Source organism: Tenrec ecaudatus, chromosome 16, assembly GCF_050624435.1.
Source record: "Tenrec ecaudatus isolate mTenEca1 chromosome 16, mTenEca1.hap1, whole genome shotgun sequence".
In the NCBI taxonomy this organism is placed as follows: domain Eukaryota; kingdom Metazoa; phylum Chordata; class Mammalia; order Afrosoricida; family Tenrecidae; genus Tenrec; species Tenrec ecaudatus.
Genome location: NC_134545.1, coordinates 53512992 through 53528378, shown reverse-complemented (window position 1 = coordinate 53528378; position 15387 = coordinate 53512992). Strand labels below are relative to the sequence as shown.

The 15387-nt window shown below is 39.5% G+C and overlaps 1 protein-coding gene and 1 non-coding gene across 2 annotated transcripts in view; one reads left to right on the top strand and one right to left on the bottom strand.

Moving 5' to 3' along the window:
* The window catches only part of SIRT1 (sirtuin 1), a 39779-nt gene that overhangs the window by 573 nt on the left and 23819 nt on the right, over nucleotides 1-15387 (top strand). The window contains exons 2-4 of the mRNA XM_075533907.1: nucleotides 1039-1155; nucleotides 2470-2711; nucleotides 3854-4006. Of these exons, the coding sequence (XP_075390022.1) occupies nucleotides 1039-1155; nucleotides 2470-2711; nucleotides 3854-4006 (512 nt within the window). The remainder of the gene's footprint in view (nucleotides 1-1038; nucleotides 1156-2469; nucleotides 2712-3853; nucleotides 4007-15387) is intronic.
* On the bottom strand, nucleotides 13632-13738 carry LOC142430004 (U6 spliceosomal RNA). The gene has a single exon (XR_012780497.1). It is a non-coding gene; the product is annotated as a U6 spliceosomal RNA (small nuclear RNA).

Here is a 15387-nt window from a genome sequence, read left to right as displayed (position 1 = left end):
ACGACTCCGAGGGGGTGTCTGCCTCCCCACCTCGCTCTCCCCCTCGGCTGCGCGCCTCGGGGGCCGCTGGGCCGGCTTCGGGGCGCCCCGCGGGCGCGCTGCTCCCCTCCCCTTGCCCTCGGCCCTCGGCCCGCCCGGGCCGTGCGGCGCCGCCTCCGCGCCTGCGAGGGGAACGCTTGCCGTTGACTTGAACCTAAGTTTACTCTCCCCGCCGACTCCTTCAGCGCAGCGCTTTTTGTGTTTCAGATTTTTGCCTTTCACCCACGTTTAAGCCTGCAACTTTTGCCTGTCCCTTTGCGACTGCCTTTGCAACCTGACACCTGTTCGGTGTATTATTTTTTTAAGGGTCTATGTTTTTAAAACTTGAAACTACAAAATATAAAGAGCAACCTTACGTCTAAAGACTAATTACCCACCTCTGATTTACCTAATAGTCGGATTAGAGAGTAATAGTATTTTGAATATACTTTTAAGATTCTTGTGTTGTTTTTTTTCTCCTCTAGCAAAGTGCCTATAATGATTTAAGGAGAGTAGACCATTTGCTCATGTACAAATTAACTGGGCATTAGGGATAGATTAATAAAACAGCTCGAAAACAATTCATAGTTTAATAGGGGAAACAATGCACAGATGTCTCAACATAACTGGTTAATACAATTAGTAATCGAATGTGCATTAGAAGTGCAAATTGGGTTATATTTGCATTCTTGTAAATTTATTTTTTATATTTTTTATAAATGCCATTATTTGTGATTGTTATGCAATCTAGACAACTGCCTTTTTAAAATTTTGTTTTGACTTTCGTAGGTTCAATCTCTAGATTTTGGTAGACTAACTTTTAGATGATATGTAGCTCCTTAACAATGAGGATACTTCTGGGAAAGGTCTAGCCAGACCCCAGAGGCATTCCTTATGCATACAGTATGACAGGTGCTCCATTAAATGAAAATCACTGTATTGTATAACAATTATAGGTCTCAGTACCTTTTAGATGTAAGCTGCCTCAGCATCTTCGGTTACTCTTGGCTTCTTTTGCAGATAATCTTCTGTTCAGTGATGAAATTATCACTAATGGCTTTCATTCCTGTGAAAGTGATGAGGATGACAGAGCCTCACATGCAAGCTCTAGTGACTGGACTCCAAGGCCACGGATAGGTATGATTTCAGAGCTGTGCAGCTTGAGAGACTAAGTGCTTTTTATTTTATGTGAACGAAAAGTTTAATTCTCTATCCCCCTAAAACCTGATGCCCGGGTTATTGTGAGTTACGTAAGACTCGTTGTCAGCACTGGGGTCCTTTGAAGGTCCATGGATGGTGCAGGTGGTTTGTACTCCTCTAACTATCGGTGTGAACTCCCCAGTGACTACAAGGAAGGAAGAAGTCCTAGCGAGTTGTTTCTTTAGAGAGTACAGCCAAGAGAAAAAACGTACTGTGCCTCCATTCCACACTGAAACACATGGGGTTGCCATTAGTCAGAATCAAACTTGGAACAGTTTGGCGAAAGTCTAGTTTTGTTTCTGAAAAGCTGGCCTCCTTTGCTGTTTTTTTTTTTTTTTTAATCTCTGCTGTTTTCTCTTACAGCCAAGTGTTTCTAACTCCTCAGGCCCTTGTACCCTCTTTCTGGAATTTGCTTCCTCCCTATATAGAATGCCTTGCCTCTCTCACTTCTTTAGCCCTTACTCTCCCCCCCCCAAAAAAACCCCCAAAACCCACTGCAATCATTTTAATTACAAGTCATACTGACCCTATGTCCTCTTACAGGAGCAAGCAGGTTGGTCTTTCTCCTGAGAAGTGACTGGTGGGTTGAGGCCTCTTGTGATCAGGAACTCAGTGCCTAACCCACAGTGCCACCAGGGCTCGTTAGTAAGGCAGACATTATCTACCAGGCAGACATGATCTACCATCTATAATCCTGTTAGCTGTACTACAGCCCAGCCAAACCTCTTCATAGCCTCGCTTCCTTTTGTTAATATCAATTCAAAAGTTACTTGTGGAAAAAATTTTAAAGGTAGTAAGTATCTGTAAGATTTCTTTTATTTCTCATGTTCTCAGTGATAAATATTATGGTGTTTTAGTACTGGTCTTGACAGCAACTAATGAGATCTTTTTTATACTGATTTGTAGGACTCTTGTAAATGACTTTTTAAAAATAATGTTGGTTTCTAGATTTTAACCACTAAAAGATAATTCTGGTAGTGTTAGTTAGTTTGACTCTAACATATATAGACTTGGTATTGCATAGCCAAAGGGGCCAGAATAACTCATGGTTAAGTCTCTGATTACTTGTGAAATCCATTTGCCTTTGATCTCATTGGGATTAGCATACTTTTGAAATTGAAATACCACCTGTAAATTTCATTTTCTTAATTTGAAAACAAGACATTGTTAGTTTGTTACTTCAGATAATAAATAAGGTTTTTGAATTATTTGGAATTGGATTTTATCTATTCCTTCTAACTCTTAATACAGGTCCATATACTTTTGTTCAACAACACCTTATGATTGGAACAGACCCTCGAACAATTCTAAAAGATTTGCTACCAGAAACAATCCCTCCACCAGAATTGGATGATATGACGCTGTGGCAGATTGTTATCAATATCCTTTCAGAACCACCAAAAAGAAAAAAAAGGAAAGATATTAATACAATTGAAGATGCTGTGAAATTACTACAGGAGTGCAAAAAAATCATAGTTCTTACTGGAGCTGGGGTATGTAAGATGTATTAAACACTAAAATGCTTGGAGGGTATATTCTTTTTAAAAATGCTTTTCCAATGAAACATTTTCCTGTTTTGAACTTATTCTCCATGTTTATGAGTGTATTTATGGGAAACTAATACATTGTTTGTGTCAGAAGAGTTGCTAAATTGTTTCGGTTTTTTTTAAACCTCTCCAACAATATTTATAGGAAGCATTGTAGATAAGTGGAATTACAGTAAGAATTTTACTTGCATTATACTACAGGTCTTAAAAGAGGTGCCAAGGATTACAATTTGCTTATCTTAAGGTGTGTCAAGCTCCTGTGAAGAAATTGGCTGTTTGGTAGATCATCACTTAAGCCAGGAACCTAACATATTCACAAATAGGGAACTGAGTTATTTATACAAAATGTTATATGATATTATATTATGGTAGTGACCAGAGCAACTGTTAAAATTAAATTCAATTCTGCTTTGTGCCATTTTGAGTTATAGACTGAGTTATTTCATCCTGTTTACTCTTATATGAACATCAAAAATAGCAATGTTTTGCTTTTAGGTATGCTTTAGAAAAATTTGTTTTACTCTGAGGTAGGTCAGAGAGGAGGTGACTCTAGGAAAAACTTTAGAAATCCCTATTGGATGTGTTACAGTTTCTTTGTAGGTAAAAAAGATACAGTGCATGAATCTAGTCTTAAACAAGAATTGGAATATTGTACAGTACAGTTTTAAAAGAAAACGTAGAAATTTAATCTTGCTTTGGGCTAGTAAAACCTCGACCAGATGACCCACTTTGTAGAAACTTGATTTATAATAAAAACCCATGCCTGCTTTCTATTTAAAATAACTGGTTGAAACTATTTACTCCCTCCTTTTGATCATACTCCACCCGATTCAATTTGCTGATTAAATGCTTAAAATTTTTACAATTTACCCTGAGTAAACTTAGTTCTATTGAAGACAGGAATATATGGTAGGTTTCTTTAAACTGTTTTATTTCTGCTAGAAATTTGGGGAAAGTAATATTTGTATTTCCTAAAAGAAGTTTCAAACTAAAAGTTTCTTTTCACCTTCTGCCTAAGTATATGGAAAGAGAGCTAATAATTGTGATGGTATGACATTTAATTGTACAAATTGTGCTGACTATTTCAGGTATCTGTTTCCTGTGGAATACCTGACTTCAGGTCAAGAGATGGTATTTATGCTCGCCTTGCAGTAGACTTCCCAGACCTTCCCGACCCTCAAGCAATGTTTGATATTGAATATTTCAGAAAGGATCCAAGACCATTCTTCAAGTTTGCAAAGGTAGTGATAACTTTCCCAGCTGTGTTTGCCCCCTTTCATGCAAAGTCTTTCAAGTATTGTACCAAACCCAGTGCTGTCAAGTCTAACTCCTAGTGACCTGACCCTATGGAGTCGAGTCGGATCTGCCGCAGGGGGTTTCTGAGACAAACGTTACAGAAGCAGACCATCTTCTTTCTCCTATGGAGTGGCTGGTGGGTTTGAATCATTGACCTTGAGGTCAACAGTCCACTGCACACTCAGTGCCAACAGGACTCCTTTGTGCCACATTTATAGTCCTTTTAAACTTGACACTCATTGTCTAGTAAACTGGATATCCAAGTGCTATAGTGCAATAAGATCAATGAATTTAAACACTTCATGGCTATCAATTTTTCCCCAGAAGCAAATATTATCTACTTCATTTAAGGATTGAGTTTATCTTCAAAGATAATGTATATTTTTCAAAGATGCACTTTTATTAAGGCATTTATTTGGTATTACTTGAGCTCAACCCTGCCCCCTCCCAATTCATATTAAAACCTAAAACTCACTGCCCTCAGGTAAGTGCCCACTTACAATGACTACATAGGATAGGATAGAGCTACCCTTGTGAGTTTTTGAGACTAATTTTACGGGAGTAGAAAGCACTACTTCGTGCAGTTAGAAGCCCAACACATAATCACTAATACATTTTTATTTTTAATAGTTTTTAGGGGTTATAAAAAGAGATGATAAAATCTGTTTTGTTATGTTTAACCTGGTGCATGAAAATTTGCCTGAAAATACACATGGTTAAAAATGGAGAAGATTCTTAGGTTGCATGCTGTTAGCAGATTGTCGAGGGGCCTGTTCTGCACGAGTGTCATAGGCTACATTGTTCGCTTCAGAAGCTATTTGTTGAACCGATTATGGTGATCAACACATAATCACACACCCACCTCCAGGGGGAAGAACAATGGGAAGCATGGGGGAAGGGAGAAAGTGGTTGTTGTAAGATATGAAAATATTAATTTATAATCTATCAAGGAATCACGAGGATGGCGGGGGCATGGGGAAAAGAGCTGATCCCAAGGGTTCAATAGAAAATAAGTGTCTAGAAAAGAATGAGGGTAACAAATGTACAAACATGCCTGATACAATTGATGTATGGATTGTAATAAGCGTTGTAAGAACCCTCAGTAAAATGATCTAAGTAAATAAAAATAAAACCACACAAAAAAGAAGAAGCTACTTGTTAAGTATGGCTGCTGAGTATGTGAAATGTAGTGTAAGGAAAAAACCAGATTTTGAAAAATTAGTATGGAAAAGGAATGTAAGAATGCTCATAAATTTTATGTTGATTATATGTAGAAGTAATACTTTAGAAACAATTTTTTTTAACATTTTACCTGTTCATTCTTCTAATATGGTTTGTAGACATTTTAAAATTATATATGGTTAGCACTGTTTTCTATTGGACAGCACTGCTCTAGAATACAGAGGATTTTAATTATTTGAAAAACTTGTTTTTTACTATAGTTTTATGGAAAGAAAATTTTAAAGTTTTTATAGCTGGACTCCACTATGTGTGTGTGTGTCTTTTGTGTTAGTACTTTTTATTGAACCTGGAAATTAGTACACGTGAAATTTACAGTGTGACTTGATTTCTTTTCAAATCATATCTATTTACACAATTATGGGAAAAGCTCTGCTAATTCAGATTGGTGATTGTCTTTAAAGAAATCATTTACTTCAAGTACAGTTTATAAATAGCTATTAGAGTCAAGTTGAAAAAATAAAAACCTTTGAATATATTTTATTAAAACTAAAAACCAAATGTGAGAAGTTCTCAGTCTTTAAAGACTCCATTTTTTTCTAACAATTAGCTTGAAACTTCCTAAAATTTTGAACTTCTTACTTTATCTATTAGCAATAGTGGTTGTTTTCTATATCTAGCTTTTAGTGTCACCTTTTTGCTTAGTATTTTGAAGAAAAGTGTTTTTAAGATACTCAGTATTGGGGTTTTTATTTGACTATGGAATAGAGCAGACATCTGCTTCCCACTTGGATTGAATAAATAACATGCTGGTGTCTGCCTTCTCCTCCCCCACAAGATTATGAATCTGAAGATTAATTGTTTTAACATACTGGCGCTGACAGTACTAATGACATGACCTGAAGGCCAACTTTTGTTGTACAGTATTTACCACTTTTGTTATACAGTATTTCAGAATTGGATCTAGATAGCATGCTGATATAAGCTAGTTTTGTTGACAGGTACTGTCCAGTTGGTTCCAACTAATAGTGACCCTGTGAGTCCAACAGAATGAAACACCACCTGATTCTGCATCGTTCTCATAATTGTGCTAGGTTTGAACCTATTGTTGAAACCACTGTATCAGCCCTTCTTGTGAATGGTATTCCTCTTTTTCACTGTCATTCAACTTGACCAAGCATAATGTCATTTTTCAGGGACTGGTCTCTCCTCATAACTGATAACCAAGTCTCCTCATCCTTCTTCCTCAAAAGAGCATTCGGGCTGTACTTAAAAAAAAAGAAAGAAAGAAAGATTTTAATCATTTTATTGGTTTGTGTAGCTCTTACCACAATCCATATATAAGTCCATTGGGTTAAGCACATTTGTACATTTGCTGCCATAATCATTTTCAAAGCATTTTTCTTTCTACTTGAGCTCTTAGTATCAGCTCCTCGTTTTGCTTCCATCTCTTCCCCACCCTTCCTCCTTGATGAACACTTGATAATTTATAAATTATTATTTTTTCATGTCTTGCACTGACCGATGTGTTCCTTCACCCACTTTTCTGTGTCTGCACCCCCGAGAGAGGGTTACATGTAGGTCATTGTGATCAGTTACCCCTTTTTTCCCTCCCTTCTCCTTAACCTACTGGTATCGATATTCTTATTATTGGTCCTGAGGGTTTTATCTGTCCTGGATTCTCTGTGTTTCGAGCTCTTATCTGTACCAGTGTACATGCTCTGGTCTAACTGGATTTGTAAGGTAGGATTGGGGCCATGAAAAGGGGGGGGGGAAGCCTTAAAGAATTAGCAGAAATTTGTATGTTTCATTGGTGTTATACTACACCCTGACTGGCTCGTCTCTTCCTTGTGACCTTTCTGTTCGGACATGTCAAGTTTTCTACAGATGGGCTTTGGGTCTCCACTCTGCACTCCCCCTTGGTCCCATTGATAAGATTTTTTGTTTTGGATCTTTGATGCCTGGTACCTGATCTCTTTGACACCTCATGATCACACAGACTAGTGTGCTTCTTCCTTGTGGACTTATTGCTTTTCAGCTAGATAGCCGCTTGTTTACCTTCAAGCCTTTTAGACCCCCGACTGTATCTTTTGATAGCTGGGCACCATTAGCTTTCTTCATCACATTTGCTTATGCACCCACTTTGTCTTCAGTGATCGTGTCAGGAAGGTGAGCTTCACGGAATGCCAGGTTATTAGAACAAAGTGTTCTTGCATTGAGGGAGTACTTGAGTAAAGGCCCAATGTCTGCCTGCTACCTTAATATTTAATGTAAAAACATGTACATATATCTATTTCCCCATAATTATATAAATATATTTACATATGTACACACCTGTGTTTAGACTTCTATACATGTCCTTTGCCTCCTAGTTCTTTCCTATTACTTCCCTCTTGACCCACTATCATGCTTGGCCTTCATTCGGGTTTCAGTAATTCTTGGTTACATTGTCCTTGATCAAGCCCCACCAGTCATCCTGTATACCCTCCTCGCCATTGATTTTAGATCACTTACTCCCTTTTCCCTGGGTTGGTTGGTACCCCCTACCTTTCCCCTGCCTCCCCGTCTCCTGTGTACCCCCTGGAACCGTCGGTGCTGTTGTTTTTACCTCTGGATTATTTATCCTGCCTATCTTATCTAGATAGATGTGCAGAGAAAATAATCACAAAAAGAAGATAGAGCAAAATAAAGCAAAACAACAACAAAACCAACGACAAAAGGAGAAAAGCCTATACATAGTACCAGGTCTGTTTGCTGACCTTTAGGAGTGCTTTCCTGGTTGAGTCTGATGAGGTGCCATGCCCTGGCCCCACAGTCTGCCCTTACTGCTCTGTTGCACACCCTTAGCATTTTGCCCTGGTGTGGTGGGATCACATCAGGCACAATTCCTGCACTCTGCCTCCAGTGTTGTCCCCTGTATGGCTGTGGGTCAGTGAGAGATGTGTCTCGTGGGCCGGCCCTATGGTCTTCTCTGTGAATTGGCTCATCTGAGCAGGAATATCATCCTCAAGGCTTGGTGGGCCAGGATGTGTTCCACTCTCCTTCATTTACTCCTGTGTGCTCTTATCAGATGTGCCCCTATCTCTGAGCTGTAGCTTCAGTGCTGTCTTCTGAAGTGAATTCTTCTGGGGGGAGAGAGGGGCTGGCTGTACTTCTTTCAAGACACATTTGTTGGTTCTTTTGGCCATCTGAAGTACTTTTAATACTCTTCACCAACAACATAACTCAAATGCATGGCTGCTTCAGTCTTCCTTATTCAATGTCCAAATTTCACAGCATAAGTGCAGAAATGAACACTTTTAATAGGATAACTTTTTTAGCTTATATATGATTACTTAAAAGCTTTATTGACTAGTGATCATAAGATTTGACTCTAAAGTTCTGTGGGGAAGCAAAACATTGCCCAAACAAAATCCTGTTAGCGTTTTCTTTTTCCTTTTGCAATTTTCAAAAATTAATGTCTTACCATTTAATCATTCAGTCATAATATGAGTTGTGCATTCATCACCACAATCAATTTCAGAACATTTTCTTCTCATACTCACTGTTAGCTTTCCATTTCCCCAAACCTCCCTTGCCATGTCCCTCACAAATTCAAATAAAAACTCATTGCCATCGAGTTGATTCTGACCCATAGCAGCCTTATAGGACAGAGTAGAACTACCTCTGTGGTTTCCGAGACTTAATACTCCTTTCAGGAATAGAAAGCCTGGTCGCCATGTACCTTAGTAATTATTAATCAAGTTACTGTTTTTGTAGATTTACCTGGTCTGGATTTAAGTGCAGAAAATCATACAAAACTCAAACAGGAAGCAAATAACAAAACACAGAAAAACCTCAATCAAAAAGAAAGCAGAAAATATTAACCACTTGAACAACTTTAAAAGAGATTAAATTGAAGAAGCACACCAGCCTGTGAGATCACGAGGTGCTAAAGGGACCAGGTATAAGGCATCATGCACCCCCCCCAAAATATATATATATATACACACACACACACATACACACACACACACACACACACACACACACCATAGTGAATGAAAGGGGAAGTGCAGCGTGGAGACCCAAAGCCCATTTGTCGGCCACTGGAGATCCCCTCACAGAGGGGTTTAGGAGAGGAGATGGGTCAGTCAGGGTGCGAGGTTGCACCGATGAAGAACACAGCTTTCCCCCAGATCCTGGATGCTTCCTCCTCCTAACTACCATGATCCGAATTCTACCTTGCAGTACTGGATAGGGTAGAGGTTGTACACTGGTGCATATGGGAGCTGGAGGAATCCAGGGTGGACGATACCTTCAGGACCAGGGGTGTGAGGGGCGATGCTGGGAGAGTAGAGGGTGAGTAGGTTGGAAAGGGGGAACTGATTGAAAGGATCCACATGCAACCTCCTCCCTGGGAGACGGACGGCAGAGAAGTGGGGGAAGGGAGACTCCGGATAGGGCAAGATATGACAAAATAACAATCTTTAAATTATCAAGAGCTCATGAGGGAAGGGGGAGCGGGGAGGGAGGGGGGAAAAAAGAGGACCTGATGCAAAGGGTTTAAGTGGAGAGCAAATGCTTTGAAAATGATGAGGGCAAAGATTGTATGGATGTGCTTTATACATTTGATATATGTATGTGTATGGATTGTGATAAGAGTTGTATGAGCCCCTAATAAAATGTAAAAAAGATTAAATTATAAGGTGCTACAGTTCAACTTAACTTTATCACTTAATAGACTTTTCTCTCTGATAGCAAGGCTGTTCACATTCACATTCTTGGACTATGGCCAAGGGGAATTCACCAGATGTTCAGTCCACATAGGGGTCCTGCAAATGGATTTTAAGCTTCCACTGTCCATAGCCTTCTGTAAACCTGGGTGTTCAGAATTAAACTCTGGGTGGAATATGTCTTTCATGTGGACTTAGTTGATGCTTCACTTAGATCACTGCTTGTTTTTAGACAAGTCTTTAAAACCTCAGAAGCTCCACTTTGTGATAGGCAGGCACCATGTCGTTTCTTCCACACTTTGTTATGGCACTCATCTCTTCAGTGATCTCTTCATGAGGGCAGCCATCAAGCAGGACCATGTCATAAACTGATTGTTCTTAAGTTGGGACAAGGATTAAGTATGAGCCTCTTTTCATTAGCTGTGGTTTTTATATATATATCTGGTTCACTTTAGAGATACCTTTTAACTTTATGATAGAGAACATAATCCCCTTGGGACATGAGGTAATTTTTTTTAATAGATCATTTTATTGGGGCCTTTTACAACTCATTACTATCCATACATCAAGTGTATCAGGCACATTTGTACATATGTTGCCATCATTTTTTTCTAAACATTTACTTTTTATTGTGCCCTTGGTATCGGCTCATCTCCCCCCGTAACCCCTTGATAGATTATCAATTTTTGTTTTCCTATCTCACTGATTGCTGTCTCCCTTCCCCCATCGTTTCTGTTGTTTCCCCTGGAGGGGCATGTGTGATTATGTGTTGATCGTTGCAATTGGTTCCCCCTTTCTTTCCCCCTCTCCCCCCCTATCCTTCCAGTATCGCTATTCCCATTTCTCTTCCTGGATGTTGTGTGTCATGAGCTCTATCTCTTATCTATAGCTGTGTACATGCTCTGGTCTAGGCCGAAGTGATTGAGCACTGGGGTCATGATAGTGGGGGATGAGGAAGCCTCAAGGAACCAGAGGAATATTGTGTATTTCATCAGTGCTTTGCTGCTCCCTGGTTGACTCATTCCTTCCTTGTGTCCCCTCTGGGGTGGGGATTTCCCATTGTCTACATGTGGGCTTTGGGTCTTTGAACCTCCTTGTTCTCAACAATGTTTTTGTTTGTTACGGGTTTACTGATGCTTGTTACCTGGTCCCGATGACACCTCAAGAAGCTAGCGTGTGTCTTCCATGTGAACTTGTTGCTTCACTGTTGGATGGCTGCTTGTTTAACTTCAAGCCTTTTAGACCCCAGACGCTGTAACTTGTTAGCCGGGCATCATCAACTTTCTTCACATTTGCTTATGTACCCATTTTGTCCTCAGCAATTGTTCCTGGAGGGTGAGAATCACAGGATGCCAATTTGTTAGAGCAAAAGTGTTCTTGTATTGTGGGAGGGTATGAGCAGAGGCCCAAAGTCCACTACTTCAATGTATTGCCGTGTAAATATATTTACATAGGCCAATGCCTCTTTTTATGGATTAATGTGTTTACATATGTATACACCTATGCTTTTCCTTATCCATAACTTTGCTTCCTAGATCATTCCTGTTTCCTTTTACCTTCCTCCTGCCCCACCATCATGCTTGCCCTACTTTTGCCTCTTAGTACTTCCTTTCAGCTAGATTGCCGTTGCTCCAACACCCCCTAGATTGCACCCTTCCCCCTCCCTCCCCTTTCTTAGCCCAAGCCCCTCTGGGACTGTTGGTTCCATTGCTTTCTCCTCAAGCTTGCTTCCCATGCCTCTTACATAAGTAGGCAAACCAGCAATGACATAGACTGAACAAAAAGAAAACTAAAGAGTGAAAAAAGACAAGAAAAAAAACCTTGGGGACCAACAACAGAAAAGTGGGTGAAGGGAGACGCCGGACAGGGCAAGATATGACAAAATAATAATTTATAAATTATCAAGGGCTCATGAGGGAGGGGGGAGCAGGGAGGGAGGGGAAAAAGAGGACTTGATGCAAAGGGCTTAAGTGGAGAGCAAATGCTTTGAAAATGATGAGGGCAAAGAATGTACAGATGTGCTTTATACAATTGATGTATGGATGGTTTGTGATAAGAGTTGTATGAGTCCCTAATAAAATATTAAAACAAAACATCATTCCAGGTCTGTCTTCTGACCTTTATAACTATCTCCCCACTGGTCCTGGGGGAATTCTGGGAGTTGTCCCTCCTGGCCTGAACTCTATTTGGGGGACTTTTTAGGGGCTTTGTGGCTTTTCTTTGCTCCGGTTGCTGATTTGTTATGTTCCCTTTTTGGTTTGCCTCACTGTGGGGAGTTCAGATTGCACTACCTCCCAGCCATGTGTCCTCAGTATTGGGACATAGGGTAATTCTTTTCATAATGTGTTATTAATTTAGCCAGTGGTATAGAATTTAAAATAATGTTGAGAAGGGAAGTTATATAAGTATGGGTACCTTGGCTTTTTAAACCTTAATACATGGATTGTTGACCTGTACAGATTAAACTATGTGACTAGACATTTATGCAAACAATAGGGGTTGGTGATAGGGCAAAACTTTCAATAGCACTCATTCACAATATTAGAATCATCGCTTTTTTGTTAACCTATGCATATTTACTTAAGTAGACTATCAACACTTTTCTTTTAGAGCTCTGGTGGTGATATGGGCTAAGTATCAGGTTGATGATTTAAATCCACCAGCTACTCTGGATGAGGAAAATGAGGCTCTGCTTCTTTAAAGATTTCCAGCCCTGGAAACACTATATAGGGTTGCTATTAGTTGGAATTGACTTGATAATGTGGTTTTTAAAATTTTTCTTCAAACAATTTTCTGTGTATTGTTTTGACACTTGAAAAATAAGAGCAGTCTTTTTACTGGTTGAACAGGGCTGACGGGACTTTCAGACTATGGCCTTGGTAACCCTTCAGGTCTGGAAATGAACTCACTTCCATGGCTCAGTTTTCAGCCAAGCAAGGGACAGGTGTATACAGGCAAATAACAATACTGGTAGGTGTGCACATCATTTGATATCAACTATTTGATAACAGAAGGGCAGCATTTATTCAAAGACAAAGTGCAGAAGGGTAGGAAAGGGGAGGAATATAAACAGGAAGCACAGGGAAGAAATGGGATAAGTGATTTTCCATTGTGGGAATTGCAACCAGTGAGATGAGTCAGAGTTTTTGAGACATGATTGGAGGGCTGAATTTTCTGTAGATTTTCACTCAATTCACAATGGAAAATAGAAAAAAAAGAAAAGAAACACTTGAGACTTGGTAACAGTTGAAATAAAGGAGCTCTGATGGTATTGTGGTTGCTTGTTGGGCTGCTAACTGTTCGAAACCAGCAGCTTCTCTGAGGGAGAAAAACTGGGCTCTTTACTCCCATAACGAGGTAGCAGTTTCTCTATGGTCTGAGCTCAATAAACGAACCTTATAATTGCTATTCGTATATTTTTGTCTATAAGTTTTCACAGTGGGAACTGATGAGAAGAAAGCTAGTTACTTAAGTAGCTCGGAAAGCTAATACTTACATGTAGGAGAGATAATATGAGGTAATTTGGGTCTAACAAATAATAACAAGAGACACTTTAAAGATGAGGATAGTATCCCTAAAAGTGGAGGATGGGTCCATGTAAATATTGTATTTGTACTCAGTTCCTAATACCGTATATACTCGTGTATAAGCTGAGTTTTGCCAGCATACATATTTTTTTAATATGGAACACTTCAGGAATTTGTGTGTCATCCTTGCGCAGGGGCCTTGCTAATTTTCTCTGTATTGCACCAATTTTAGTATATGTGCTGCCGAAGCAAACACCCCAGCATATTTTTAATGTTATTTTTGTGGTAAAATTAGGTGCCTCAACTGATACTCAGGTCGGCTTATACTTAAATATATACGGTATGTTCCTGGCTGGTTGATTAAGAAACGTTTACTTAAGTTTTGTCTTACTGCCACCTTAAAAACATTGAACTAGGATATGCTGTTGTAAAGGCGTATCCTTGGTACCCTACCAGTCTCTCAGGGAAGTGAAATGACTCTTATATCCAGAGTCTGTAATTTTCACCAAATGTTTGGTAGGGATTATGCAAAAAAGGTATAACAGAGGAGTCGAATTTGGGGATTGGTTAGTTTTGCCATTCCACTAAGCCTGCGGTTTTCAACTTGTGGGTTGTGACCCCTTTGGGGGGTCAAATGAAACTTTAACAGGGGTTGCCTAAGATCACAGGAAAACACACATATTTCACAATATATAATTCCATACAATATATAATTCCATATTGTTTTGTGATTAATCACTGTGCTTTAAGTTTAATTATGTTCAATTTGTAGTAGTTAAAATACATCTTGCATATCAGATATTTACATTATGATTCATAACAGTAGCAAAATTAGTTATGAAGTAGCAACGAAAATAATTTTATGGTTGGGGGCCACCACCACATGAGGAACTGTATTCAAGGGTCACGGCATTAGGAAGATTGAGAACCACTGCACTAAGCCATCTCAGAGGCAAGATCAGAGCATCCCAGGTTTGTCAAGAAAGACGAGCGAGCCACTAGTGGAGCACTTTCTAGACCTCTGCCTGAAATGGGAGAGGCCCCAGACACGTCAGTTGGGCACTGAGACCATGAAAACAGGGCAGGAGGCTGGCTTGGAATTTGGGTGCTCATTTGGAATTTATTAGTGCTGGAGGAACTTTGTAACACTGGACCAAGCAGGGAAGAGGTTAAGGGACCAGAGAAAGATAGCATGGTGGTGTAGCTCAGAAAATGTACTGCTATGGACAAAATATCTGTATCCATATAATGTTTTCTGATCTTGTTTTGCTGTAATCTGTTAACATAAAAAATCCATAATTTTGAGTGTGGCCTGTGGCTCCATTGCAATGGATTATTAAACCCAGCAGCGAATTAGCGTTCCTTGGGGGTGGGAGGGATGGTCAGTGTAAGAACCATGGTAAGGAGGCTGGAAGATGAGACATGACTGGCCTCTGTCTCGTAGAAGCTATCCTTGAGCAAATGAGTTGGATCTCCTTTCCCTGTAGCCAGAGGAGGTCAGGCATGGCTCCAATGGCATTTCTAAATCACCACAACACACAAGAAAACCCTAACAACCCACGATGAATACTAAAGTATTGTATGTGGTGTGTGTGTGTGTGTGTGTGTGTGTGTGTGACAGACTAAACATAATCAAATAATGCAAAACATAAAATCTGCATCTCCCTTTTTAACCTTTCCTGTCTCTGCTCTCCAGAGTTAATGTGGGTAAACAGGTTTCGTGAGTATCTTTCCAGAACAAGAAACTTGAGTATACCTGTTTTTGTGTGTGCTTAGGGTAGTGTCAGATTTTAACCATACTTAATAAACAAAAAATGATTAGTAGAATCATACATACTGTTCTTGCTACCTTGTTTTTTTTCTCCACTTAATATTCTTAGTTTCATAATGCCATGTAACTAATAT